The sequence below is a fragment of the Camelus bactrianus genome, chromosome 14 (genome assembly GCF_048773025.1).
Source record: "Camelus bactrianus isolate YW-2024 breed Bactrian camel chromosome 14, ASM4877302v1, whole genome shotgun sequence".
Lineage (NCBI taxonomy): Eukaryota > Metazoa > Chordata > Mammalia > Artiodactyla > Camelidae > Camelus > Camelus bactrianus.
Window position 1 is genome coordinate 62,544,452 of NC_133552.1, and position 26,789 is coordinate 62,571,240.

General features: G+C 45.4%; 1 protein-coding gene across 5 annotated transcripts in view; it reads right to left on the minus strand.

Moving 5' to 3' along the window:
* Positions 1-1,179: 1,179 nt before the first annotated feature.
* NALCN (sodium leak channel, non-selective) overlaps positions 1,180-26,789 on the minus strand; it is a 265,363-nt gene continuing 239,753 nt past the window's right edge. For 4 of the 5 annotated variants that reach the window (XM_074378486.1, XM_074378485.1, XM_045520146.2 and 1 more), the window contains 15 exons: positions 26,685-26,783; positions 22,572-22,665; positions 21,967-22,073; positions 21,692-21,766; positions 20,883-21,002; positions 17,877-17,945; positions 16,774-16,922; positions 15,829-15,922; positions 14,088-14,220; positions 13,256-13,371; positions 10,901-11,058; positions 8,049-8,199; positions 6,579-6,728; positions 4,885-5,002; positions 1,180-2,812 (listed from right to left, as the gene is read on the minus strand). In XM_074378486.1, coding sequence (XP_074234587.1) covers positions 2,619-2,812; positions 4,885-5,002; positions 6,579-6,728; positions 8,049-8,199; positions 10,901-11,058; positions 13,256-13,371; positions 14,088-14,220; positions 15,829-15,922; positions 16,774-16,922; positions 17,877-17,945; positions 20,883-21,002; positions 21,692-21,766; positions 21,967-22,073; positions 22,572-22,665; positions 26,685-26,783 — 1,827 coding nt within the window. In that variant the 3' untranslated portion in view covers positions 1,180-2,618. Of the gene's footprint in view, positions 2,813-4,884; positions 5,003-6,578; positions 6,729-8,048; positions 8,200-10,900; positions 11,059-13,255; positions 13,372-14,087; positions 14,221-14,284; positions 14,540-15,828; positions 15,923-16,773; positions 16,923-17,876; positions 17,946-20,882; positions 21,003-21,691; positions 21,767-21,966; positions 22,074-22,571; positions 22,666-26,684; positions 26,784-26,789 lie in introns of those variants that run through there. The other variant, XR_012511758.1, reaches the window with a different exon arrangement.

The window sequence follows — 26,789 nt, forward strand, 5'->3', positions numbered from 1 at the left end:
TTCTCACCTCCACCAGAATTTCAACCCGGGGTTCCATAGCTTTCGCCTGGTTAATATTTTGGAATCCTTGGAAAGATTTTGAGAGAGTGCCACTGCTATGCAGTGCACTGAAAACCACCTGCCTATGGTATATGCCACTTCCTGCAAAGAAATGGGCCATCATTCAGCTGGCTTAGAAACTGCTTTTTCTTAAGGCTTTATAAGCCTAGTTTCTCTTCTACATCCCTTGTCTTACTCAGCTGGGGCAGGGCACAAACGGCCCGTCCCCGCTGACGGCTGTAGCGCGGAACCACCACTGAGAGTGAATAGCCCCTTCTGGCCATTCCCTCCATCCCTGTTCCCTTTGAGTCCCCGTGAACTGCCATCTGTGCAATACACGTGTGGTCTGCTCCCCTGGGGCTCTGTGTCAAGTTATTCTATCCCTTGTGCTCTCTGGTGCCCTCAGCACCCACAGCGCCCTTTAATTACAGGCAGTGGGTGGCTTGATGACAGGATTAGTATCAGTGTCTGGCCTCCCTAAGGACCAGGGGACATTGTGGCTGAAGTTCCCCCATCTGCATAGCTGGCCTGTTTATATGTTGATGAAAAATCCAGAAGGGGGGGACACGTATCTTCTTGCCGGCTGCCCTCCTGGCTTTGGGAGGAGCGTGCAGACAGGTCCCACAGGAAAGGTGTGGCTGTTCCACTTCACTGCAGACGCGGGGCCCTATGGCTCTAAGTGCATTGCTGTTCTGCCCCTTGCTTCACTGCGGAATGAACAACAGTGGTGTTCTGCTGAACGTCAATTATAGACGTTTTAGGACAGGCTCAGCAGTTTTGTGAGAATGAAGCTGTATTACTCACATGTGATGAGCCCAAAGGAAAAACATCTCATTCCTGCGCAGCACTAGGACAGACCATGCCCTGGCCGAGTGAGAGCCTCTTCTGCTGCTTGTGAGTCTGGAAGGCACAGGGCATTCACTTGGCCGTACGAGCACTAACGTGAACATTCTGGCTTAGGAGCTGAGCTGCAATGAATATCGGGGACACAGCTTTTGCCAACTAATTATGGACGGAATATTCAAATACAGAATTTGCAAAATGCCAGCTCCTTGGTGGCCCCACCACCAAACCCTCCTCCCATCCCCCAAATCCACACACGAGAAAAGGGTTTAGAAATGATCACTGATGCAAAGAAAATTCTTTTACAAATATTTATTTTATTTTCTTATGTACAAAAAGTAAACTCCAAAATGAACATAAAACCAAATAAAAGACTTTTGGCTGCACTGACTTTAATTGCCTATTATCTTACTGTCACGATTAATCATATAAACACTATATAGACTGTCGCCACAATGTCACATTTGTTATACAGGAGGAATGTGATATTTGGCTAGTTTAAGAACGTTAAATAGAGAAAAAGAGATCATAAAGCAACCTGGGGGGTGGCGTCAACGGATTCTGAGATCATCACTCCAGAAGCAAATCTCCAACCAAGAACAGTACAGAGGCCCAAATGCACTTCTACCTGGTTGACCCAGCACGAGAGAACAAACGGCACTCTGACCGCTTTGCATTTTAACCTTCCCAGAGGAGGTGGGCCACTGATGTGTGAAACAAACACAGCTGAGTTGTGAGACACCTAAACTGGGAGTTGAGAGTGAGATTCTGGAGAGAACCATTATTTCCATAGACGAGCATGGCAGCAGGGCCACCATTCTGAATTGAACATCTGAATGGGGGCCAACTTATATGCCTTTGCTGACTTACGGCAAAGCAGACCTGCCTTGGGTAAGAAATGAAGTCAATGATAACACCACACATGCAAAGATTTTTTTAAAGTGAGCTGAATCATGTAGTTTTACTCTTTTTCGCTAAACTCGGTTATTAAAAGGCTTTGTAAGAAGCTCAACGTCTTTATGTAACCATGTCCCTCAAGTGTTCGATGTCCAGGTTTCTTTTAAACCAGTCAGCTCTTTGGGCCCATTTCTTTGCTTGCAACCTACACACACCATTTTCCTGGAAACAGGCAACACTTCCATCAGAGAGACTGAGGACAGAAATTGACTTGTTCCGATCTCAAAATAGCTTGTGCACATTTTAAAAAGTAACATGAAAAACAGGATCTGTTTTTTAAAATTCAGAATCTGTAGTTTGTAAAACCATTATCATTTTAGCATAAGCTCAGGGCTGACCTTTCCAGATCAGTCATAAATAATAAGCTCTCCCAAGAGAAGTATTTCTAGAGGAAGTGAGGAAAACATGAACTAGAGCTGCAGCTCCTGCACCAAACAGATCAGCCCCTTTGGGCTGAAGCACTCTTTCAGGGCAACAACGCGTAACAGCGTACGGAACAGACGTCTTAGTTCATGGAGACAGAATATATGACATTTTGAATGATCTTCATCTGGTGGTGTTATAGCTTCTAATATTACAAACAGTGCCAGTGTGCAGCTTCTCTGGAACACTGGGAATAACCCATCACTTACACAGCTTTGATGGGCCAAGTTTAATGCCTTCCTATGGGAGGACAAAAATCATTTAAAACACTCAGTGACCAGCTGGAATTAAATGATACATCAGTTCTGGACTGCTCACCAGACATTGAAAGGACCTATCGGAAGTCAGTTTTCCATCTAAATATCCAGGAGGTCGTCTCCGCTTTCATCACTCTCCACTGTCAGCTGCCGGGTCCACCACTTCTTAACCTCGGAGCCACAGGAAGCGGTGTCCGTCATGGGATTTACTTTGCACACGACAGATTTCATCGTGGTCCGCCCTCCAAACCGTAAGTTGACTGAAGACACCGAGTGGCTGATTGGTTTGGGTGCTGCGGAATCAACAAGAGGCCCATGAGCAATGAGGCATGCTTGCTCTCCGACCGCCAGCCGTCCCTGGAGCACCGCGATGCTCCCGACAGCCACGGCTTCAGCGAGCGAGCCCGAGCCACAGACCACGCGTGTGAGACCTGCCCGAGCACTGGGGCCTTTACACGCATAACGGACTTTAAAATTATGTTCACGGACAACTTAGAAAAAAACCACTTGAAAAAAATATGCTGCTTCCCCTTGCACTGTGAGATAATTACGAAAACTAAAAAATCACGAAAAGTTCTAATTTGGGCAAATAAAATTGTCACAGAAATATGTGTGCACCAGTGTGTGTTAGTGTGTATGTACGACTATAAGGAAAAAACAAAGGAAAAGAAAGGACAGTGTAACAGACACTCAGGGGAGAGGGAGGGGTGCAGAGAGGAGGGAAAGAAAGATGCGGGTCAATAATTTTTTTTCAGTAAAAGTAGATTGAAGTGTAGCATCGGTGAGAAAGGAGTGATTCATAGACAGATTTCAAATTTGCTCAGGGCAGTATTCATCTTGCCAACTCATGCGTCTGAATAACGCAGCTTGTATGGAGACTTTGTTGACATGGCTTTGGGATTCTAACAGTCACAGTTTTGGGTCCCATTTCTGTGACCTGTAGATGTAACCAACATCAAGTTCACGCCTCTGAATCCAAGTTTCCTCAATGGCAAAATGAAGAGAATACAAGTTTCCTCATTGGACTATTCTGAGAATTAACAGAGATTAAATAGATTAAATGAGATGACCTGAAAAAATGCATAGCAGAACTACCATGTGATCCAGCAGTCCCTGGATGTGGGTACACATCAGAAGGCAGTAACATCGCTATCTCGAAGAGAGACCTGCACTCCCATGTTCGTGGCAGAGTTATTTACAATAGCCAAGATACGGAAACAACCTAAGTGTCCATCAACAGATGAGTGGATAAGGAACCCTGGGTGTATATACAACAGAATTCTACTCAGCCTGAAGAAAGAAGGAAATTTTACTATTTGTGACAACATGGATGAACCTGGAGGGTGTAATGCCTAGTGAAATAAGTCAGACCCAGAAAGAAAAGTCCTGTAGGATCTCAGTTATACATGGAATCTAGAAAGTCAAATTCATCGAAGCAGAGAGTAGAATGGCAGTTACCATGGACAGGCAGGTGGGGGAAATGAGTGGGTGTTGGTCAAGGGTACAAAGCTTCAGTTACAAAGGATGAATAGGTTCTTGAGAACCTAGCGTGGTGACAATGGGTAGTAACACTGAACTGTGTACTTGAAGTTTGCTGAAAGGGTAGATTTTAAGTGTTCCCACCACACGCGCGCACGTGCGCGTGCGCACACACACACAATGGTAGCTTTGAGAAGTGATGCATATGCTAAGTAGCTCAACTATAGAGATCATTTCACGATGTAAATATTTATCAAAACATCATCTTATACATCTTAAATATATACAACTTTTACACAAAATTAAAAGCGGGAAAAAGAGAAAAAGGAAATGTATAGCACGACACCTGGTACATTGTTGGCACCCCCTTAAAATGCTCTTTTTCCTGCTTAGTGCCTCTTCAAGCCCAGTACGCCCCCAATACCATGTCCCTTCAATTATCACCATTTCTGGCACTGAGGTCACCTGTGGGCCTTTGAAGACACTTTGACAACATCCTTTCTTTTATCCTTTTAAGTGATACCAAGGACTGAGCATCTCCCCTCGGTCACCTCTCCTGTCTGTCCCTCCGTTGTCTGTCCTTCCCCGCCTCACCAGCCCCTTCTCGCCAGCCATCCTGCTCTTATCCCAGCCTCACATGTGGGGACAGACCACCGCCTCTGTCCATGTCCCCACTGCCTCATGCCCAGACTTACATCGTTCTATTTACAGCAGTTATTTTGAGGGAAGGGTCTCCGATGAGGGGAATCTATTTTTCATTGTTTCACTGTCTGTAAGGAACTTCAGATGCAGACCTGAAGTTTGAAATTCAAAACCTGAAGCACACAAGGTGTACAGGTACCTTTACAACGCCTCCACCGCTGGAGAAAGGACCTGCCGTACGTACCCGAGGGCAGGCGCCACTGCCCGAACTTCCTCTGGGGTTTGCCCCCGTCGGCCGCGTCCTGCCGACTCCCTCCTCGGTCCGACAGGGTGGGGCTCAGGAGCTGCTGCTGGCTGCTGGTCTGCAGGGGAAGAGTCAGGCGGGGATTCTTAACGCTGTGCCCTCCTCCTCCTCTGTGCACTGGCCTGGACCCTCATTTCATTTTGAGAAAGGAAAATAAGCTGGAAAAACAGTCTGGACCCATCATGTCCACGATGGGGAAAGGAAAAGTGGAGAGTCAAGCAAAGTGAAAGGGTCACCACTGCACCTGGTGGAAAAAAGAGGCCTGACTCTCCGGGCAGTGCCTTTCCCATCCCTCCCAGACTCCTCCACTGCACGGCCACGTGCCCTCCACCGCGTACCAGCGCGGGAGGGCGGTTTTCCAGGAAGGAAGGTGGGGCGGCAGGAACTGCCTGGTTTGGGGACAGTATCCTCTTGCCAACCTGGAGGTCGGCACTTAGAGCTTCCGGAAGAGTTCTCAGTAGACGAAGCTCTGAGACGGGCCCCAGAGGAGAGCACAACTTAGACCAATTAAGACTAAAGTCAAGGAGAAATGCCTGATCTCCACGCATTTCACCCGTCCCCGGTTCCCCATCACCTCCCCCTTCCTATCAGCGCCTTGGTCCTCACGTGTCTTCAATGTCCCCTCTTGGGCTTTTTTACCTAAAACCAGCATCACCTTCCCTGCCTCACCAGCCCCTTCTTGCTGGCCATCCTGCTCTTATCCCAGCCTCACACGCAGGGCAGTGCCAGCATCCTCGGGGCAGACAGGTGGCAGAGCCAGCACAGAAGCCTCCATGTCCCCCTGTGTTAACTGTCCCTTCACAAGCCATCAGTAGCAGATTCCTACTGGCTGGGGAGCCAACGACATGAAATCCACCCCAAACTGGGCTGTGGAACAAGACGGCCCCTGGGCCTCGGAGCCTCAGGCTTCAGTGTCTGTGGCCGGCCCCTGACTGTCACTACTCACCAGGACGCTGGACCTGCTCCAGCTGATTCAAAACTGGGCCCCACTGAGGGTGGGACCCCTGCCAGCTGCTTGTCACACATGAGCTCTCCAGGACGCTGGTGGCTCTGTGCTTTTTTTTTTTTATGGACGTGCAGATTGAGTCTGGAAAGGAAAAGTGCTGTGCCCTGGTACACAGAAGGCCCTCCAGCTAAGCCTCCCTGAATTCCATATGCTCCTCTGATGCCCAACTAAAGAAGGACAAATCCTCAGTGCGTCTGACTCCCTAAGAGACTGAAGGCCCATTGCAAACATTTTCGCTCATTTTACTGCAAGTTCCTATGACGTGGTGAGGAGGAGAAAACACTTAGGGTGGAATGTCAGACAAATCATGTGCTCCCACGTCTTGTGCTGCTGCTGGACTCAAACCCGTACAGGTGGATGTTAACTCTTTAGACAAAAACCAACAGGATCATTAAGTTCAGGGAATTCCCTATTTTTTCAGTATCCATACAAATCATCACCTCCACCAACTCAGGGATGGCAAAGACACAAACACAAACTGGACCAACATGTTCCAGTTTTTTTCTTTTTTTCCAACTGAAAAAAACTTCCTAACAGGAACAGTGTCGCTTGTTTGAAATGGCTGTGCGAACGGCACCAACTTGTGTTTTGTGAGCATCCTTGGACGACAGACACCTCCTGCCCATACCTCAGGCTGCGTGTTGTTATCCTGGCTGTTGGCGTTCAGGTCCTCGCTGGGCTGCGTGGTCTCGATACTGGGCGGATTCAGAAAGCGGCTCAGCTCCTGCTGTTGGCTCTCTCTCAGGCTGTGGATGATGCTGCAGGACTGCTGCTGTTTCTATGGAAATAGGACTGTTCTTTCAGGAACGGGAAAATCGGCCCCCCACCCCACTGCCCCCACCACTCCAAGCTCATTTTCTTCTCTCCTCTCCTGAGGTCCTGCCTGCCTGGTGCCGTCCTAGGAGCTTCCTGATAATGACTCTTAACTAATTTCCCTGCTAGATATCAGACTGCTTTAAAGGAGGGCTTAGCGGCAGAGGGACTGCCTTCCCTCCCACTTTTATTTGCATAACGATGGGGATAGTTAGGCTCCTGGATGCTACCTTGTGTTCCATTTTAAATAGACTTTTTAGATCATTAACGTGGGTTTATATTTTTTTCCCTTCTTATCTTGCTCTATGCTCTTCTCTAAGCCGATGTGGATCGCCCCTTTCCTCTTAAGTTTTAAGAGGCAGGAGACTTGGGTGGATGCGGGAAATCCTTGCTCCGGGTTGGAGCAGGTCAGTCCAGCAGCGGGCCGATCTGCTGCGCACACACTGAGGCCAGGGTGGTCTGGGGGTGAGCGGGCCCGCCTGTGACCTGTCAGGGCCCGTGGGGGGCGGACATGATGCCTGGACCCGACGGGGCTACGCTGGGCCGGCTCTGACGGCTGCCTTGCTCTAGGCTGGGCTGTTTCATTTCTCTGGGGACCTTTTCTCCACCAATAGATTTGCTTCACAGTTGATGTTCAGGGAAATAGGATAAAAAAATCTGTTACGTATAAACGTTTAGTGATTGATTGGATTTTTCTCCTCTGTGTGTGAAGCTCAAGTCAAAAGCCTTCATAAAGGTAAGTACCTAATAGAAATGCCCACTGTGAACACGGTCTCTGCCAACACAGTGTATGTTCATTGATTTATGAGTCAGAGAATCTTAAAGCTTATAGTTCAGGAAACAGATCATACACTCTGGGGAGCGGTGGTCTTTAATTAGAGATCAAACAACATTGTCAATAGTCTGGTTGGAATATTTTAGGAGCCATTTAAAAGCTGTCTTATACATTCAGGTGCCATTTGGTATGTAGAGATTTTTGGCACTTGTATTTCATAAATGGAGATCATAAATACTTTAGTATCCACAAACTGCTTTTTAAACATTCATGCTATGTTACAAAAATGTGATTCAACTTCTTAAGGGACTCTGCTCAAGAGGGTATGGCTGAATTTGGACCAGGATTAGGGTCTGAATCATCGTAACTGGATAAAGGTGATGTATGTGAAGGGCTGTAACGTTAGTCACAGAAGGATCCAATCCAGGGGCTTGAGAAGCGCTTTCCTCTTGACCCTCCTCCTCCTCCTTCTTTGAGGAAACAAAGCCCAAACAGGTCTGGGTCACTCACGGCTCTGATGCGCTTTAAGCACTTTTTCAGCCACATGCGGATGGTCTGCTTGGCCACCTCCTCCTCGATGGTGTACTCCAGCTGCTCCCTCGCAAGCAGCTCCTCCAGCTGCAGGCTTTTCCGGATGTCAACCGACCGGTAGGAGAGCATGCTGGGGTTGGGAGAGGGGGCACACAGGGATGGAGCGCTGATGCACCAGGACCAAGACGCTTAGGCATCCCAGAACCCAGAGACATCACTCCATCCACCTGATGGAACGTTCTGATGCCACCCCTGACCAGCCGGAGGGTTTGGGCTGCTTACGCCCCGTGTCTCCCCACCCTCATCTGTAAACCAGGAGAGTCAAGGTACCTACCTTACTACACGATTATGTGAGCTACTATCTGTCAGGTGTTTACAGCAGTAAGTGCCGTGTAAGCGTCTGTGAAACAAAAGACCCACCAGGCGAGGCCCTGATCTACATTATCAGCTGCTCGAGACTCTGGAACTTTCCCTGTAGAAGGAAGACTGCTCTCACTACACTTTCTCCACATTCAGCTCCAACTGGTGATGCGCAGTATGCTTGGCTGTGGGTCATGCATCCCCTGCTCCATTTCCCTCTCCGTTGATCTCACTTGCTCCCCCAGATTGTCCTCATTCATCTTAGAGAGCCGCAGAGCCAGGCTGGAATGCTGGCTCCCATTCAGCGCTTGGCTCCTTGGCCCAGACAGCGGCAAATGAAAGCAACAAGCTGACGTGCTGCACCGGGGCCCCGGGCAGTAAGGCGCTGGTGTGTCCAGGCTGAGGTGCTCACAGCCCAGGAGGGACAGGGTGCTCCGTGCTGCAGCCCCAGGCTCCAGGTTCCCGCTCAGCCCCCACCCCAGCTGCAAGCTCGCTCTGCCTCTTTCCCCTGCCTCATCAAGAATCTTATATCTGGGGCTAGAGGGACAGCGAAGGGTGAAGGATGCCACCATCACCCTCGCTGGCTCCATTACATCAGATACACCAACTTGTTCCAAGAGGCTGACCGTTCACTAGTAATGACAGTGATGAGTCCAGACGCCTCACTTTCAGCCTAAGAATATGTGTCACCAGGAGAGAAGGCTGAGCGACATTCTGAGAGAGGGCATCCTTTGCTGTTCGTCTGTGTTTCCTGCCTCACGTTTTTCTGACCTTTAGCCCACTTCTAGAAGTGAACAGACAGAGGTAAAATCGATAACTTGAGAAAACTTCTCCCAGTTCCTTCCTCTGTTCTGGTCTTTTTTTTTTTTTTCTCAAATTCTAGTCCCAATGGTATCTCTGTACACGTGACTGCTCCTGCAATTGGTGACACTATATCCAACATTTAACTTGCCAACTATTTGCAACATGAAAATAGTTCCCGAATGTAGAGAGTTCCTGACTTTTTCTGTGGCGCAGACCCCTGGGCAGTGCAGCTCACGGGACACTTCTTAGAACAAGGCTTTAAAAGCATAAAATAAAATCTACGTTACAAAGGAAACCGATTACCTCGAAACACAGTTCTCAAATTATTTTCTTTGAAAAGGTGGTGATACAGTAACACAAGTGCTTCTCGATTATTGCATTAAATAATAGCATCTAGCTGAGGTCAAATGACTGAGTCAGAAGAGCTGGTGAGCATAACGGGTATTTTAAGATATCAGACGGGGCAGTAACGTGATGTGAAATGTCTGATTTCTACTGGTGAGAAGACGTGGGTCTTATTAACACTACCATGCTTTGTTGCCTGCACTCACCACTGAGGAAAATGCTGCATTTCGGTGATCAGTGAAAATAGAGATGTAGCTGTTTCCCCTTCCAAGAACACAGACCTCTGAGTTTTATCCACGGACCTCTGTCTAAGAAGCTGTTACGGGTTGAATTGTCTTCCCCTCAACAGAAGATATTTTGGGGTCCAAACCCCCAATACCTCAAAGTGTGATCTTATTTGGAAATAGGTCATTGTAGACTTGACCGGTTAAGGTGGGGTCACACTGGGCTAGGGAGGGTCCTTAGTCCACTACGACTGGTGTCCCTATAACGGGAATCTGGACGCAGACACACACACAGAGGAGAGCACCTTGTGGAGAGGGAGGCAGAGATCAGGGCAACGCATCTACAAGCCAAGGAACGCCACAGGCGGCCAGGAACAGGCCCCTGGGACAGGCCCCCCCCCCCCCCCCCGCCACAGATGGAACCAACCTCGTCCACACTTCGAATTCACTTCCAGCCTCCAGAACCAGAACTGGGAGACAACCCACTCAGTGGATGGTATTTGGTGGGAGCAGTCCTAGCCAATAACATGGAAGCCTCTCAGAGAGAATGGGGAGCAGAGCCTCTGTCTGCCCCTGGGTCTTGTCTGGGTCCTCATGAGATGTCTGGAAAATGGGATTTGTCAACCAACTGGGGGCAACCATCCCTGGGCGGGCCAGGCCTAGGGTCAGACTCGTGAGTGAGGAGGTCAGACTACAGCTCCAGCTTAGCCACAGAGGCCCAGTAAGTCAGCAGGTCACCACCCCTCCCGGGCCAGTTCCTTCCTATGTAAGGAACTCCCCGAGGTCCTGCTCCCCAAGGTCCTGCTCCCTCTCCCCGCAGGAGTCCCTCCGTCAGTAAGGGGCACCTCTGGGGACGTGCGGCCACTGCTTCTCCGGTCCCGAGTGAGGCACTCAAGGGGACACCGTCAGTACAGGGCAGTGAGAAAGGCCACTTGGCTCCTGAGAAGTTGACCTGGCTGTATAACCTCCGTGGATGTGGCATTTCGGGTTACAAACCTGCCTGTTAATTGTATCTCTCAGAGCCTTCAGTGACTGTGGCTTCCGCGTCCGGACTCAGCTGACAGGAGAGCTGTGACCCTCCTGCCCCCAGGCCGGTACCTTAGGACATCGTGGAAAGTGACATCGCCGCCACTGTGCAGCCTCTCCATCTCGTAGCACATGTGCTTGAACAGAAGTTTGTCCTTGTCCAGGTCCACCTCCAGCCGCCCCCGCAGCAGCCGCAGCAGGAACTTCACGCGGAAAGTCGGAATCACCCCCTGGGGACAGAGCACAGCCACTCCTAAATCATCGATTGGCTTGGGGTTCTGTTTTCACAGCAAAATAGCCCGGGGCTAGTTCTCAAAAGCTGGCACAATTAGCACCGGGTGGCAAGGAAGCTGCTGGCCTCCCCGGAGGCTGGGTGGGGTCTGTGCGCCCAGAGGAGCCTGAGATTAAGAGCTGCGCCCTTGGAGTTTCTGCATGTGCTTCTCTGATTCTGGGGACATGACCGCCATGTGGCAGCTGAGGAGCCAGGGAGCCAAGGTGGTAAATCTCGCGCTCTGCCTCCCCTGCACCTGGTGCCTTCTTGACCAGGCTTCTCTTCCGTTGCTTATTTCCCTGACTCAGCCCGTGTCCATTTGTTTCTCTAACACACGTGCTGAGCGGGTCAGTGATGCATTTGGTAGAAAAGATGGGACCCACACGTGTATGAACCTCTTCTTCACTTAGTCTGGATGCTAGGAACTTGTAACCACGATTGTGAGCTGTTCTCCAATGGAAAGACCGCTCCTTCCTGGGTCTTCTCCATCATCAGCGCAATGACCCAGGGGACACCCGGGCTCCCAGCTCAGCCCTCTTCCTGGCAGAGCCGACGCAGGTTTGGAGGATCTAACACATGACTCCCTTCAGGGCAACAAAACCTACAGCACCAGCCTGGCTGTGACTTTGAATTCCAGTGCTGGGAGACGGACATCGGTGACCCATGAATTCCCATCAGTTACTAATGTCTCAACACATGAAGGTGGTGCTGCTTCCGTGTGTGTCAGCGGACAGCAGGTTCCTGTAGGCAGCAGTCAGGCTGACATAAGTGGATGCAGGTGAGACAGAGCTGGCCCAGACACCTGCACACGCAGGTAGGTCACTGTCTGGGAGGAAAGTCCCCGTGACCAGTGCTTGGGTGGCGTGGGGTCACCAACGAGAGGCAGCACGGTGGAGGGGAGGACCACACATTGCTGCGCACACCCCAGCTCTGCTCCACAACCCCGTTTTCTCTGCCTCTGGCCCCTTGGTCCCTGCATCTGTGGTCAGCTCTTCTGGAACTATTTTCAGATCTTCCCCCAGGTCTGCCCATGGCTGGACTTTACTGGTCCTTCAGATGTTAAGTCAAATAACACCTTCTCAGCCAGGCCTGTGAAAGTGTCTGCCTCCAACTCTAACCCCCCTCTACCATGTCACCTTCTGCAAAGTGCTTATAACTTCTTGAAATAATAATAATTATTATAATCGTCATTGTTTTACTCCTAATCGTTCATCTCCCAGTATTAGAACATATGCTCCATGAACGCGAGGACCTTGCCATCTGGTTCACTGTCATATTCCCGGTGCCTAGAACTGTACCTGAGTGTTAGCTAGGAGGGAGGGGGAGGGGAGGGGAGGGAGAGGACGAGGTGAATGAAGCTACTGCTGCTCTGACTAATTAGGAAATCCTGGATGCTCTTTATGATAAAAACATTCAAATAGTAAGTCCAAAATAATTCAAAATAATAACTTTCAGAAGCCACTTAAATAATTCCTTTGCACTTCTAATCAGAACTGCTGTTTGACAGACTCACAAACATAGGAAACAAACTTATGGTCACCAAAGGGCGGTGGTGGTAGAGGGGATAAACTGGGAGTTTGGGATTAGCAGATATAAACTATTATATAAAAAATAGATAAGAAGGTCGTACTATATAGCACAGGGAACCACATTCAATAGCTTGTAATAATGTATATTGAAAAAGATTATGAAAAGGAATATATACATATAACTGAACCACTCTGCTGTACACCAGAAACTAACACAACACTGTAGGTCAGCTGTCTTCAATTAAAAAAAAAGAATTGTCATTTGAGGCTGAGGTGATCATGAATCTATTATTCTGCTGCCTGGATAACTTGCATGTCACCCCCTCCCCTGCACTGAGCCCAGGTTGGTACCCTCAGGGCTGGCTTGGTTTCCCTTCCTTGCCCATTTTCTGAACGTGAGAAGGAGAGGATGTTCGTGGTTGGAAGAAAACATGGGGGGAGCCATTCTGTCCCCCTCACCTTCCTAGCATATTCTTCTAAACTGTCAATGGCAGCTTTCTGCAGTTTACCAATGGCCGTTCCAAATGCAGTCTATGTCAACTGTCAGCAACAAACCCGCTGAAACGTCTAAGACCCGGCAGTCAGTCTCTTCAGGGTGGGGCACGAAACCATAATCCGCTTTCTTACCTCTCGTTTATCATCCACCATGTTCCATATGATTTGAAAGTGGCGAAGATCATTGTAACTTAAAAGCTGGTCCTCCTCGGTGGAATAAAACAAGGAGAAATTCTCCACAATTATGGCTAAGAAAGAAAGAAAGAAAGAAAGAAAGAAAGAAAGAAAGAAAGAAAGAAAGAAAGAAAGAAAGAAAACTCAGGAAGTCAGACAATTATGCTAATATGTCATTTTTTAGAAAAAGGGAAACATCTATTATAAATAATGGATTTTATCACCTACATTATAAGCCAAATTTTTGAAGTGCTTTTCGCGTGGTTTCCAAGTTGGCATGTTTTACACTTGGACTAAGCTATGTATCCAGCTCCTGCCTTTCCAAAACATGAGGGTCACGAGCATAAACACACATTCTGTGTATAAGATGCTCATGCCAGCTGGCTTTAAGTCTTAGTTGAGCGTTCCAGGGCTGTTTTTAAAGGTCAAATTGAGCTCTGGGTGGCCCCACAGCTGGGTGGACAACATATTATCTTTTGAAAACATAAATGTGGTATTTCAGGGCTGTAAAGGTAGCGCTGCCTGATACCTGTTCAACGTCATCCATGTGAAAGAGCTTTTGAAATTCATGACCGTAATTAATAGGACAACTCCTGAAACTGCAATCAGCTGTCACTGACATGCCTTTCAAAGGTCTTTTCTGCTTCTGGACTGAGAGGCAACAGTTTATAATTAATGCCATAAAACACCCAACCTCAAGCAATCCAGGATAATCACCTGAAAATTGTACATAAATATCTAAGAACCTGAGTTTAAAGAGACTGAAAAATATTCAGAGACCATCACTTACCTACAAGCAGGTTCAGCATGATGTAGGCGATGATGACGTAAAACGAACAGAAATACATGAGTGCCCCGGCATAATTTCCGCAGTCTGTCGCCCAGTATGTAAATTCATCTGGGGTACAAAAAGGAGGCTGGACCTGCAGGGCCGTGGCGAGGAGGAGAGGGCACGGGGTGGTGGGGGGAGCGGGGAAGAATACAAACCTCTGTTAATTGCCTGTAGTTGTGAATACATTCCTAACAACATAAAATATAATTGACTTCAAAGTGATCTCTCAAAGCCCCATCCACTGGGTGCATCCTCTGTGGCAGAAATCAAAAAGAACATTTCATCTGTGCTGTGCTTTTGGTCTTGTAGAATCCCAAGTTCACTGCCATTTTAGAAGCACAACGAATATGAATCCGTTTCCTCCAAGACTCTTTCTGCCACCTTCACGAGCCCCAAATCATAAGTAGTCACTGTGACGCAAAAGGAAGAAAGTCAGGTAAAAAGGCATTTTAAAAAGCTCTCTGACTTAAGTAATGGGTTAAGATTTTGGAAGACCTGCTAGACACAGCAAATTCATACTCAAATTGTATATGAAGAAGCCAATAATCCTCATTCTTAGAGCATCGTTACGGGATGTTATTAAATGACCCAAGATTCAGGCTATTAAAAGCCTCCCCATTTTTACTGGCTCAGTAAAACTCCAATACCTCTGAGAAACCTCCTGGTTTCTTTCAGCAGAGACACAAGCTCTTTCTTCTGCATTTCCACGGCATTCTGCTTTTTTTTTTTTTTATCTAGAATTTGTTTAATTTTGCCTTGTATTATTTTTAACTTGGTAAATTCTGTCCCCATTCATTCATGCATCAAGTTCCCGATCTCCTCCTATGTGCTAGGCTTATGCCCAGAGTTGGGGACAGACTGGTAGGCAGGACACAGAGCCCTTCCCTCCTCTGTGTTGCTACATGTGGCTATCTAAATTTCAATTTGTGTTAATTCACAGTCACTACAATGAAATAAAACAGAAAAGTTAGTTCCTCAGTGGCACTGGTCACAATTCAGGGGCTCAGTAACTACAGGTGGGGGGTGGCCACTGAGTTGCCATCCTTGCAGACATTTCTTTTGAGGATGAGACAGGGATGAAATAAACCAACTGAGCCAGTTGCTTACTATGGTTGTGATACATGCTACAAAGGAGGAACACAGAGGGCTGTGAGAGCACAGAACCCGCAGTCTTAGCGTGGGTAAGATTCCTAAAGGAACTGAGCTTTAGAGTGAGACCCGGAGGATACTGAAGAATTAGCCCCTAGAAGCAAGGGGACAGGAGGAAGAGCGTTGTTCGGAGCCCCTAACATGAGCCCCTTGAGGATGCCTTGGAATCGCTGAAGACCTGGCTCCCAGTGTGTGGGCCGGTACAAACCAGGGGCTCAGGGAGTATCTGCTGAAGAAACGAAATCAAAGAAGCGGAACTCCCCTGTTTGCACCTGACCGCAGAGCCGTCAAGGATGGGAGGACGGGAACAATGGTCATGTGGTGCGTATCTGTTGATGAAACTACAATGGCTTGAGTTGGTTCACTGGATAGTTTTCCTGTGTGTCCGTATACTGTAATGTTAAAGAATGCAACTTTTGGCCTAGAAGGTCAGGCTATATGTTTTGTGCACAGTCTTGATGCTACAAGGATGGTGCTGCCAACACCGCATCACCAAAGAGTGCCATCTGATGCTAGGTCGAGGCCTCGTGAGTGATGAAGAGACGCTTACCATACAGTCGTGCATAATCTTGTTCCAGTCTTCTCCTGTGACAATTCGGAACAGTACAGTGATGGCTTTGCCAGCTGAAGAAAAGTTTGCATGTCTAATTTAAGGGGAAAAAAAAACAAGGTGTGAGTGATACGGTTTGACAGGAAGTAGTAATGTTTGTCACCATCAAAACAGGTGGATTTTGGAGCAAATCTGGTTGCTAAGTTACCATTTCCAAAGGTTACACCCTTTTTTTGTTAGTTATTTATACTGGCCCCCAAGGATAGCTGTCTCAGGAGCCCAGCCCTAGCAGGCGCCAACAGTTTACCGCCATTCATCTCGAGCGATTAAGCAAGCAAGCTCTGACAGTTAAAAATGACTCCTCCTTTCACAGGGATTATGCTAGGAAAGGTGGAGCCGCTGGTATCAAATAAGGAATCTCTGCAACAAGACACAGTTGTATTTAATATGTTGTAATAATTTAGTATTTAAAAAAAACTCTAAGATGCTTCTACAAAATTTAAGACAATCTTTGAAAAATGCTTTTCATATATAGTAACCATTTGGGGGTCCTAACCTCCCATGTTTTGCTCAAAAAAAAAAAAGCCATCCCAAAATTGTTTAATTAAAAAAATAATATATTGTTTCTGGCATTTATGTGGGTAGAAAATTTGCTGGAATTCACCAGGATATCAGAAGTGGTAATTCCTGCATAGTGGCGAAATGATGGACTCTGTTTGTTTTCTTTTATTTCTGAATTTTCTAAGGTTTCTAAAGGAAGTATGCACACCGTTTCCAATGAGAAAAATGTCATTTGAAATTTGGCTGTTCTATTTTGTTTTAATTTCCAAATGATTGCTTCCCTCTCCCCATCTCTGTCTAAAAAAACAGGCAGATATTTATTCATGACTTCATTACTAAAAAGGTTTGCTTGATATTTGAATCAAAAGATAAATTTATACCAACCTGTTAATGTTCTCCCCATATTTCACAGTACCAAATAAAACAACTCCAGCAAAAGCATAACACAGCAGCAACAGGAACATCCCTACTATGATAAAGAAGCTTTTATACATGCTGACCACCACTGTCAGGAGAAGCATCTTTAGTGTTACCTGTACCGAGAGGAAGGGTGGGGGTGGGGGGGAGAGAATGAGGGAGGGGGGTGAGAGAGAGAGGGAGAGAAATATGAATATTTAACTCATTAAGCCGTGGTGAACCTGGGAAATAAATAACATGTGAGCAGTTTGGCACAAAAGTGATTTTCAAGGACATCACTTGAAAGGTGCTTCCTATTTGGAATTAAATTTGAATATTATTACAAACCATTAGACATAGAGAAATTCTTCTCATATTTCAAACTTTAGGTTCTTTAACCAAATCAATAGAAGTTCCACCCCAATATTTTTAGCCTTCTATTTTCTCTTCTCCTGCTCCTTAATTCTCTATGATAAAGGCTGTACATTTTTGGCTGAAAGCAAGCAGATCCAGGATTGTTCCACAAACAGACCTTCACAAAAACACACTAAACAATGCTAAAATAACCATCAAATATTAAATATATTGAGTATGTGGCTATATGGACTACACAGGAAATAAAGTTAGGAACAAAATAGGAAACAGTGCCTTAAAAAATGAAACATACGTGGAATGTACGCTTAAACACTAACGAAGGCTATCTGGAAATCTGGATTCACAGAGTCAGGAATACTTGTTAAAGATTATTTTTCTTTGCAGTAAAATTACTTGATTAAACATAACAACAATAAACATAAAGAAGCAGAAGGAAGACCATCAGGTTTTGCTTTCGTGCCTAATGTGCTATCTTTAGTTGATGACTGAGTTCACTGAGCAAAGAAGAAGAATGAATAAAACAACACAAATGTCAGGAAACATATCACAGGGTAACTAGGTTACCGATTCACTTTATTATTTGCTCATTTTGACTCATGATGTCTAGTAATTGGTTAACCCCAGCCCTGAAGACCCAGAAGGGCATGTGAGGTCAGTCATCACTCCTTTCCTCACTGCATATGTGACCTTTGACAGTAACTTCACAACATACTTACATGCTTCCCGCAGATTGAGAAAAACCTGAAGACAATCACGCATGCGCCCATCATGTAGGTATACGCGTTCTGAAATTTAAACAGAGGAGGGCCTCTCGTAATTTGCACAAAAGATCTTGTTACAGTTCCATTTTCATTTTAAGCCTTCTGTGAAGTCTACTGAATAATGAGTTTAATAAAATATGAAAATTCCTATAAGAAATTTATCTTAAAGAGGTGCTGAAAAGGTCACCGCCAAAACTCATGAATAAATATTAGCTATAAAATCAAACCTTCAATGAAACTTCCATCTCTGTTTTTCTCAGCTGAATTCTGCATTTTAAAATTTATTTTACATGAAATAGTGGCCAGCTCCTTCGAGGAGCAAGAAAGACAGGGGATAACAATGTGACACGGAGGCATCGAGGGAGACAGGAGATGAAGGACTCCTGGCTTCCTGTTCCAGCCAGAGGGGTGTTGGTGTTGGAAGAGATTGCCAGAGGTCTGTTTCCGCTTCCTTCTCTTCAAAAACCTCCAGAGATGTCTGGAGACCAGCCGGCCACATGCACATTAGTCTGAGCTGATTTCAGAGAAGTCCCCGCTCTCAGAAATACACCCCACTCTCCTCTGAGTGTGTGATTGGCAGCAGGAGGTGACTCGGTGTGCTTTATGACTAAGAAAGTTCCATTCGAGAAACAAAGATCCCACCGGTGACAACTGTAGTAACAACCGTGGCATTAAGCTGATGCCAAGGCGTGATTAATCCCCAGGCGCCTTCCTGCTTAGTCAAATGACAACAGTCCCAGATGGGCCCCTGTTGGGGGGAAGACTCTTGGTGAGGTGCAAGGAAATGAATGTGTCTGCAGCACAGAAGCATCTCAGGGTGGGAACAAGGACTGCTGCTTCCTTCAGAATCGTCCACTGCAAAACAGAGTGGAGGGCGAGTGCCCCCCCAGGACCAGAGGCTCCCGGGGAGGAAAAGAAGCAGTCAGGCGGCATAGGCAGCTGGTCTCCCGGGCATGAGCCATCCTCCCTGGGGACACCCAGAATGAGAGAATTTGTCTGGAGAAAGAGACAAAGCTGCTCCTTCTTGCCATGTTTGTGCAAAACCAATTGTAGAGACCGCCTCCCTTTACTTCTGGAAGTGATGATACTCACAGCTTCCAGGATGAGGACCCGCTCCTTTACCTGCACTACAGGCCCTGAGAGGTCCGACACCTTCTCACCCAACCAGAAATTGTGCCACGTTCCCCTCTCCCCTTCTGCTCCAGGCCCACTGTCTGTCCCACTGCGCCTCCCATCACGGGGACAGCTGCCTGGAATATTCTCCCCTCACCCGACAGACTGATCCCAGTCATCACTCCCCGGGGACGCTGTCCGGGCCCTCTCTGATGAAGCCACCGGGTGCTGTGATGTGGCTCTCCGTCTCCCTCACCCTCGCAGTCATTTTCATTGACTGGGGGGCATTTGACGAAAGCCGACCTAACCTTCCAGGCGGTGAGGTTCAGGAAAGCTGTCTTCATTCTGCCCATTACACTCTCCTCAATGCCTGGCACAGTGACTTGCAGCTTTTTTAGCGCTCTGAGCCATCTGTCGTCAGAGCAAATGAATCAGGGTGACTCAGAGCCCACCTGGGCTTGGCACAGCCCCTGATGCTGAAGGTAACAACTGTTTTAAGGACAGTCAATATGTTCCCGAGTACAGCGACTTCATCCCAAAGCAGAGCCTTTGTGGTGTGCAAACGGGTTCTGTGTGTTAGGGATTTTCCCCTGCTTGCCTCCAACACTGGGGAGGATGGGAGACTGGGTAGAAGAGCAGGGGAAACTGATGGCATGACTTTTGAGTGGGATCAAGGAAGACTAACAAAAAAGAAAGTATTTATAATAATGTGCCACGGGTTTGTATGTATAATCTTTACAGTTGTTAAAACTTCACATAATTGACCTTCATGATGGGCATAAGGAACAGGTAGACTATGACATTATATTCCCAGTTCAGAGCAAGGGGCAAAAAGATCACTGAAGGTGATTAATTTGACCAAGGCTGGAAAACAGTGCAGCCTAGAGTAGGACCCAGATCTTCTGGACCTGTGTTGTCCAACATGGTAACCCGCTGTGGACCGTGAGCGCTGGAAGGGTGGCCAGTCTAAATTAGGGTGTGCTGTCAATGTCAAACAGGCACTCAATCAAAGATTTAGTACCAAAGAAAGGATGTAAACTTGCTCCCTCATAATTTTTACATTGCTGACATACTGAAATGATAATATTTTGGATATGGTAGGTTAAAATACATTATTCAATTAAAGTCATCTGTTTCTTTTTTCATATTTTAAATGTGAGTCCCAGAAAATTTAAAATTACACCCAGACCACCTTTTATTTATATTGTACAACACGGGTCACGATCACAGTCAAGTTTACCCATGGCTGTAGGTTCCGAGCTGGACCTCAGACGGAATAGAGGGCGGGGAGGCTGAATGCATTTTAGGCAAAACGATGAGAACTCAGGTGCAGAGATGAGGAATGATGGATTTCGAGAAATGGCAGCTGGGTGTCTGGGAGAAAATAAGGCAGCGAAGTAGAGGAGAATCACACGGTGAGACCCTGATTACAACGCAGTGACACCGAAGCCGCACGCCAGCTCTGGGAACTGGGTTCAGGTCTGCTGATTCAGGCGTGGGTGTGAATCTGGACAGGTCTCTTCATCTCTGGGTTTCTGTCTCTCTCCCCTGTTTTTATCCTTTGATAAAATAAGGGTTAAACCAGAGGACCTCTGAGGCCCTTCTCTTCATCACTCACAGGCTCTAGGACTTTGAGTGGCCAGCTTTTGTGTGTGTGAAGAATGCAGGTGTGTGCGCAGGTACGTGTGTGTGTGTGAGCATGTCTGAGGTCCTGTCACAGTCCAGGCTGAATTTTAGGGGGGTTAACCTGACAGCTGAGAGTAGGCTGACATGGAATTAAATGAGACTAGAAGCAGAGTTACCTGAACTGAAATTATCGACTGAAATAAACTGCGGCTCCGTGCTTACCAGGAGGGCAAAGTGAAGCACCACCCAGACCACGCCCAGGGACGTCACCAGCAGATCGTACCGGTTTCTTCTGCTTTGCCAGAAGCCAGCAGGTGACATCGCTATGATCTTCATTGTCACCTGGGGAGGAACAATGACGACGGTGAACAGAGGCTGAGTGTTCAGCATGTATTTAAATGTATTAACTTGAGGCACATTATTTTTTTAAAGGATGTAGAAACCAAAGAGAAGAACCGATTCCTGCTGTATGTGTGTGTATATATATGTAAATCTAGATTCTCCACACTCTTTTCACCTTGTTTTATGACTAGTTCTGACAGCAGGTTGTGTTTCTTCCTCAAGTAAAAGATCACAGACTTGGGGAAACATCCACTGGTACAGGATGAAGTAAGGATCTGCTTGTATTTCAAAGAAGATTACACTGGAAAGCTATGCTATGTGGACTGGGGATTAAAATAATCTGTCTGGGCGAACTCCCTTGGTCACCATATTGCAATTTGAGTCCCTGAATTACAGTGGTTTGTGCCGTTTGCTGGAAATATTTGAACTCATGTAACTAGAGAGGCCAACATGCAGATACAACAATCAACAGCAGTTAGCCATTCCTGCTGTTCGAGAAATGGAAATAGAAAGTGAAGTCTTTGTTCAAGCAAGGCAGAGCAGCCTAGAAAGGAAATATCCTAAGAGCAGGCTCTCCCCTTCCCCCTAAAGCGATGGAACACGGAGCTGAGAGTGCCATTGGAGGAGGACATGGTTTTACTTGCAAACGCACATGGCGGCCCCCGGAGCCAGCTGACTCATTACTGTACCTCTAGAACAAAGATGAACGTGAAAACCACCGACATGGTGGCCAAAGGGACAGTCACTGGGTCCTCGACGTCCCACTGTAACAGAAAGAGCACGCAGGTCTGTGGCCACATCCACCAACACAGAAATGCTTTCCCCTTCCTCCCATCTGGACGTGACTGTGAATTTTAATTGTTTATAAATGTACACTGTGAGTGTATGTGGCTGCTGGCAATGTTCTCGGACCCACCAATGAATAAAAAATCCATTCCCAGTGTCTCAGGATGAAATAAAGTACCTTGACGGACAGCAGCACCGACTGGGCCAGGACAAGCAATGCAATTGTCCTCTTAAAAAATGGATGCTGGGTGATGTCGTACATCTTTGCTCTGAAACCATCATTGTCTGGAAAAGAAAGGTCAGGCAGGGGCGTTTTAGACGGGGGTCACATTTACTTTCTTGTCTTTCGTTTTCTTTAATGCTCATCTTAAAACCCATTACATTTTTTTTTTCCTTCTACAGTTCAATCTATTGTGAAGTGTTTGGCAGGAGTGGCTGGCTCTGAATATTTAAAACGATGGTGCATGACGCTGTCTGTATTGGAAGGAGAACCGCATCATTCAATTTCTGTCAGTTTAATACATTTCACTTATACGTTTAAAAGGCAAGCACAAACATATTTTATTTAAAAATTCATTTTTTCATTAAGGCTTATCCTAGGAGCACTGAAGCACGGCCTCTGGGTGGTTGATTTTAATAGCCTATGGAGAGATCTGTTTCTATATTAACTTATGCACAACCGCCTAGTGGCCTCACGATTATTATTTTAATTGAAATCGCAGACTCCTGGGGAATCATGAACACTGGGGCCCAACATGAATAAAATCAGAGCATCTTTGATACCCGGGCGAGGTGGCAGATGAAGAGGCTGTGCTATCTTCAGTCGGCTCTTCAAATCTTCCCATCTTCTCTGATCTACCGTCAGCAGAGCCGTCCCCTTAATAAACAAAGGAAAGCAGAGAAAGACCCTTTGTCGTGTGCTCCACACCAACGACATCTGCAAACGGGGTGCTGAGACAAACAGGACTCATTTGGTTTTAAAACAAAGATATTCTTCCGATACCGTGGTGGTGCAATAAACATGGTCAGAATTCTCAAACGTGGTCTTGAGAGGAGTTCTGGAAAGGATGGTAGTGGGTTTAGAAGGTTCTGCAGCCTTCAATGGGTGTCTTTGAACATGATAAATATTCAGGTTTGGGAAAAAATCTAAAGAAGGTTTTCTACATGAGTAGATTTTCAAAAAGGGATATTCACTAACAGGGGTTCGTTTCCTTTCCTTTCCTAGTAGAAAACGCTGCAGCAAAATTATAGCTTGTCAATGCTGCCGCTTCTGGTTAAGAATATTGTGTCTTTTTAGAAAACATTCTGATATGGGCAATTGTAAAACTATTTTTAAGTGGTATGAGGTCACAGAATTTGGATCTTTTGAGAAATTAATGCTGTGACAACTGGCTAAATGAGATCAGATAGTCTGTATTATACAACTGAGGCTTCATTAAACTGCACATGAATATATTATATGACATTTCATGACATTATATTATAAAGGCAGAAGTATAATTTAAGAAACTTGGGAAAAATGCACCTTCCCACTCCTATTTTGCCTTTCCTGCCACTGAACTAACAACTGTCCTTCAGGGGTACCTCCTCCTCCTCCTATGCTTTCAGACTTTTGCTGCTTATGTACGTATAAATATGTAGGAATGTGTGTGCTTTGAATTTTAAAAATTTATATAGTGTTATCCATGATGCGGTAGTTTATGCAGTTTTTTTTTTTTATCTTCATTGAACATTAAGTGTTCCATACGAGATACTAGATCCGATTAGTTTATTTAACCGCTCATACAGTATCCCACTGTACAAATATATCAGAAGGTATCATGTTGGGTTTAGGCAATGCTGCAAAAAACACGCATGTACTGCTCCACGGTAAACGTCCTGCTCTGTGTAAATCTCTAGGAGAGGAATTGCTAGGGTCTAGAAATTTACCCATCTCTGTGTTTACCAGAGATTGTCACGGTGCTGTCTAAAGAGCAACAGCCAAGAAAACTGGATTCAGTCTGTAAGTGTCCCCATTTCCTTATGTTCTTGCCAACAAGTGACATTATCAGACATTTTAACTTGGCCTTTTGATGAGTGTGAAATGTATCTGATTTTAGTTTTAATATTAATGAGATGAAACATTTTTTTGTGTGTATAAATGGTGAGTCCTGTGTGTTCCTATGTGAATTGCCTGTTCATATTCTTTGCTCATTTTTGTATCTGGATATTTACTTTTTGATGTTTTGCAGAAAGTCTCAATATATTCTAGATTACTAGTCTTTTGTCAGTTATGTGAGTTGTAAAAATTTCCTTTTAGTCTTAGCTTTTTAAAAATTTTTGCTTAGCCTGTCTTCTGTCATTCAGAAACTTTTCATTTTAATGTAATCTAATTTATATATATTTTTTTCTTTATGGATTTCACTTTGTGTTTTAATGTCAAGAACTCTAAAACTACTCCAGGGTCAAAAAAAAATTCTACATGGTTTAAAATTTGCTTTTCATAGCTAGGTCTTTCATTCATCTGGAATTGATTCTTGAGTGTGCTGTGAGGTAGATATCTGTTTAGTTTGAGCTCTAGACAGTCAGTTATCCAAGCATCACTTACAGATGGTTTCATCTTCTCCATTGACTTGTGGTGCTACTTCTGTTTCATATATACACGGGGCTTTCCGTTCTGTTCTGTAAAGTATAACTTTCTGTCTGTGTAACAATGCCAATACTATTTTACTTACAGCAGCTTGTTTTTCCACATTTTGTTCATGCTCAACCTTGCAAGAGGTTTATTAATCTAATTTATTTTAACAAACCAGCTTATGTCATTCTTGAGCTTTTCTGTAAGTTACTTGTTTTCTGTGTCATTCATTTCCGTCCTTATCTTTGTTACTTTCTTCCTCCCACTTTCTTCTATTTTACTTTGTTGCTCTGATTATAATTTACCGCTTTTCATATTTGGCATATTAATAATCAATATTTGATTTTTTTCCCTCTAGCATGTACACTTAAAAGCTATATATTTCCGTCTAATTACTGATTTATCTATACATTGTGAGTTTTTATGTAATTTGTATAAACAATTTATGTAAATGTTTTGTGATTTTCTATTCTGATTTATTCTGTAACTCAGAAATTACTTAGAATGTTGTCTTAATAGTTCCAAACTATGGGGAATTTTTTTTTTTTTTTGCTATCTTTTAAAATTATGATAGAGAACATGTTGTGTACATTATCAATTCTTTGGTGACTATTGTCTTATGACTTTGGAGAGGATAAATTTTGTACTTGGAAATGATACATATTCTCAAATTGTCAGTGTCAGAGGTCTTTATATGTTCATGAGATCAAACGTTTTTATTGTGTCAAATCTACTGTTTTCTTTCTTTCCCTCTCCTGTCTGATACATGATTTTCTTGGAGAAATGTGTTACTACCATTCATTATGATTTTGGACTTTTTAGCTTTTAAAAATAATTTGGTTAACTTCTCCTTTGTGCATTTGGAGGTTCAGGAATTGTGTATCTTTGTCGTCACGGGACTGAGTTCATCTGAAGTCGGAAGTCTGCTCAGAGGGCCTAAACCCTGTTAACTGACTGAGTAGCTTCTGCCCACATTCTGGATTTTCCAGTGTCTGCTTCACTGAGTGGCTCAAAGGCATCTAAAAAAAATCCACCTTCCTCCTGCTGCTTGGGATTAAATTGAACATGCTGTAGGGCTTAAAGAAACTGGTTATGAATGTGTTCAAGTAAAATAGGGGGGCTGAGAGATACAATCTCTACCTTTCTCTCTTTTCTAAATTCCACATTTCTGTGAGTTGGAGGAGTGTTGGGGCTCGAAGCAGGGATTTTTCAAGTTGCACCCTTTGAAAGCCCGAATGAAATGACATCCCCATTAGGCACACATCAAAGGTGGCAATTGGCTGAGGCACTGGTACCACACACGTGGAGCCTGGGGGATTGTGAATGAGACAGTCCACGCGCAGCTACACAAACCAAAGGGCGCTGATGTGAACGCAGACGAATCAGTCCCAGCTCTGAGTGACGCAGGCCAGCACAGGGCCATGCAGGCAAATCTAGCTTTAATTCAATGCAGAACAAATGGGGACATTTTTATGCCCTTGGACGACAGTCACAGGCACTACTTCTGAGTCCTGGCCCCCTTTTCTACTCCTTATAAGCCCCAGACAATGATCTCACCTCTCTAATCTGCTTTTCCTTCAAGTGTGCATTTCAGAGGGGAGTTATGTAAAACCTTAGTGTGTGATTCCAGAGGACTGACCCTCACCCAGCAGAGGGCAGAGCCGTCATGACTTGGAGAACCACACAGAATGCTTCTCCCAACTTTCTCTTTAACAGGATGCAATGCAGGCTGTTTTCCCCTTTGGGAGCTCTTGTCCTGAGCACTAGAGCTGTTACGAACTCAGCAGCTTCCCGAGTTCATAAAGTATGCAGTCTTTATGTGAAATTGGAAAAATTTTCTTTTTATCCCATGAATTAGGATTTAAACATTTCTACTGCAATCCCCAAACCCCCACCACCCCATCAAAATTCTGAGTTCACCTACTGGGCTCCAAAGCAGCATCCAATTTACATTTTGTGAGGGTGATATTACCTGCAGTCAGTGCCATCAGTTTCAGTTACTGTATTTTAATAACTTGCTGCCCATCCTTTCAATTTGAACAATAGGAGATGTGCTTTTCAGCCATCAGCAAAGTTACCGAAAGAGGAAATTTAGCAAGAGAACTGTGCTCTTAAATACTATGCCTGAAAGGCAGCAATAAGGTAGCTTGTGAAATAGTTACAGAGATTATTTACACCCGTCACATCACGGTTTAATGCAACTTCATGTCGGGTGTGAAAAGGGAGCTCAAAGTGTGCAGCTAAGACATAAACCCTGTGGAATTCAAGCCAAGAATTCTTACCTTGTTTTCATTGAAATTAGCAATAACCACTCCAACAAAAAGGGTCAGTCCAATCATGCAGCCCAGGAATACAAAAACATGAATGTAGATTCCATGCATCTGTAT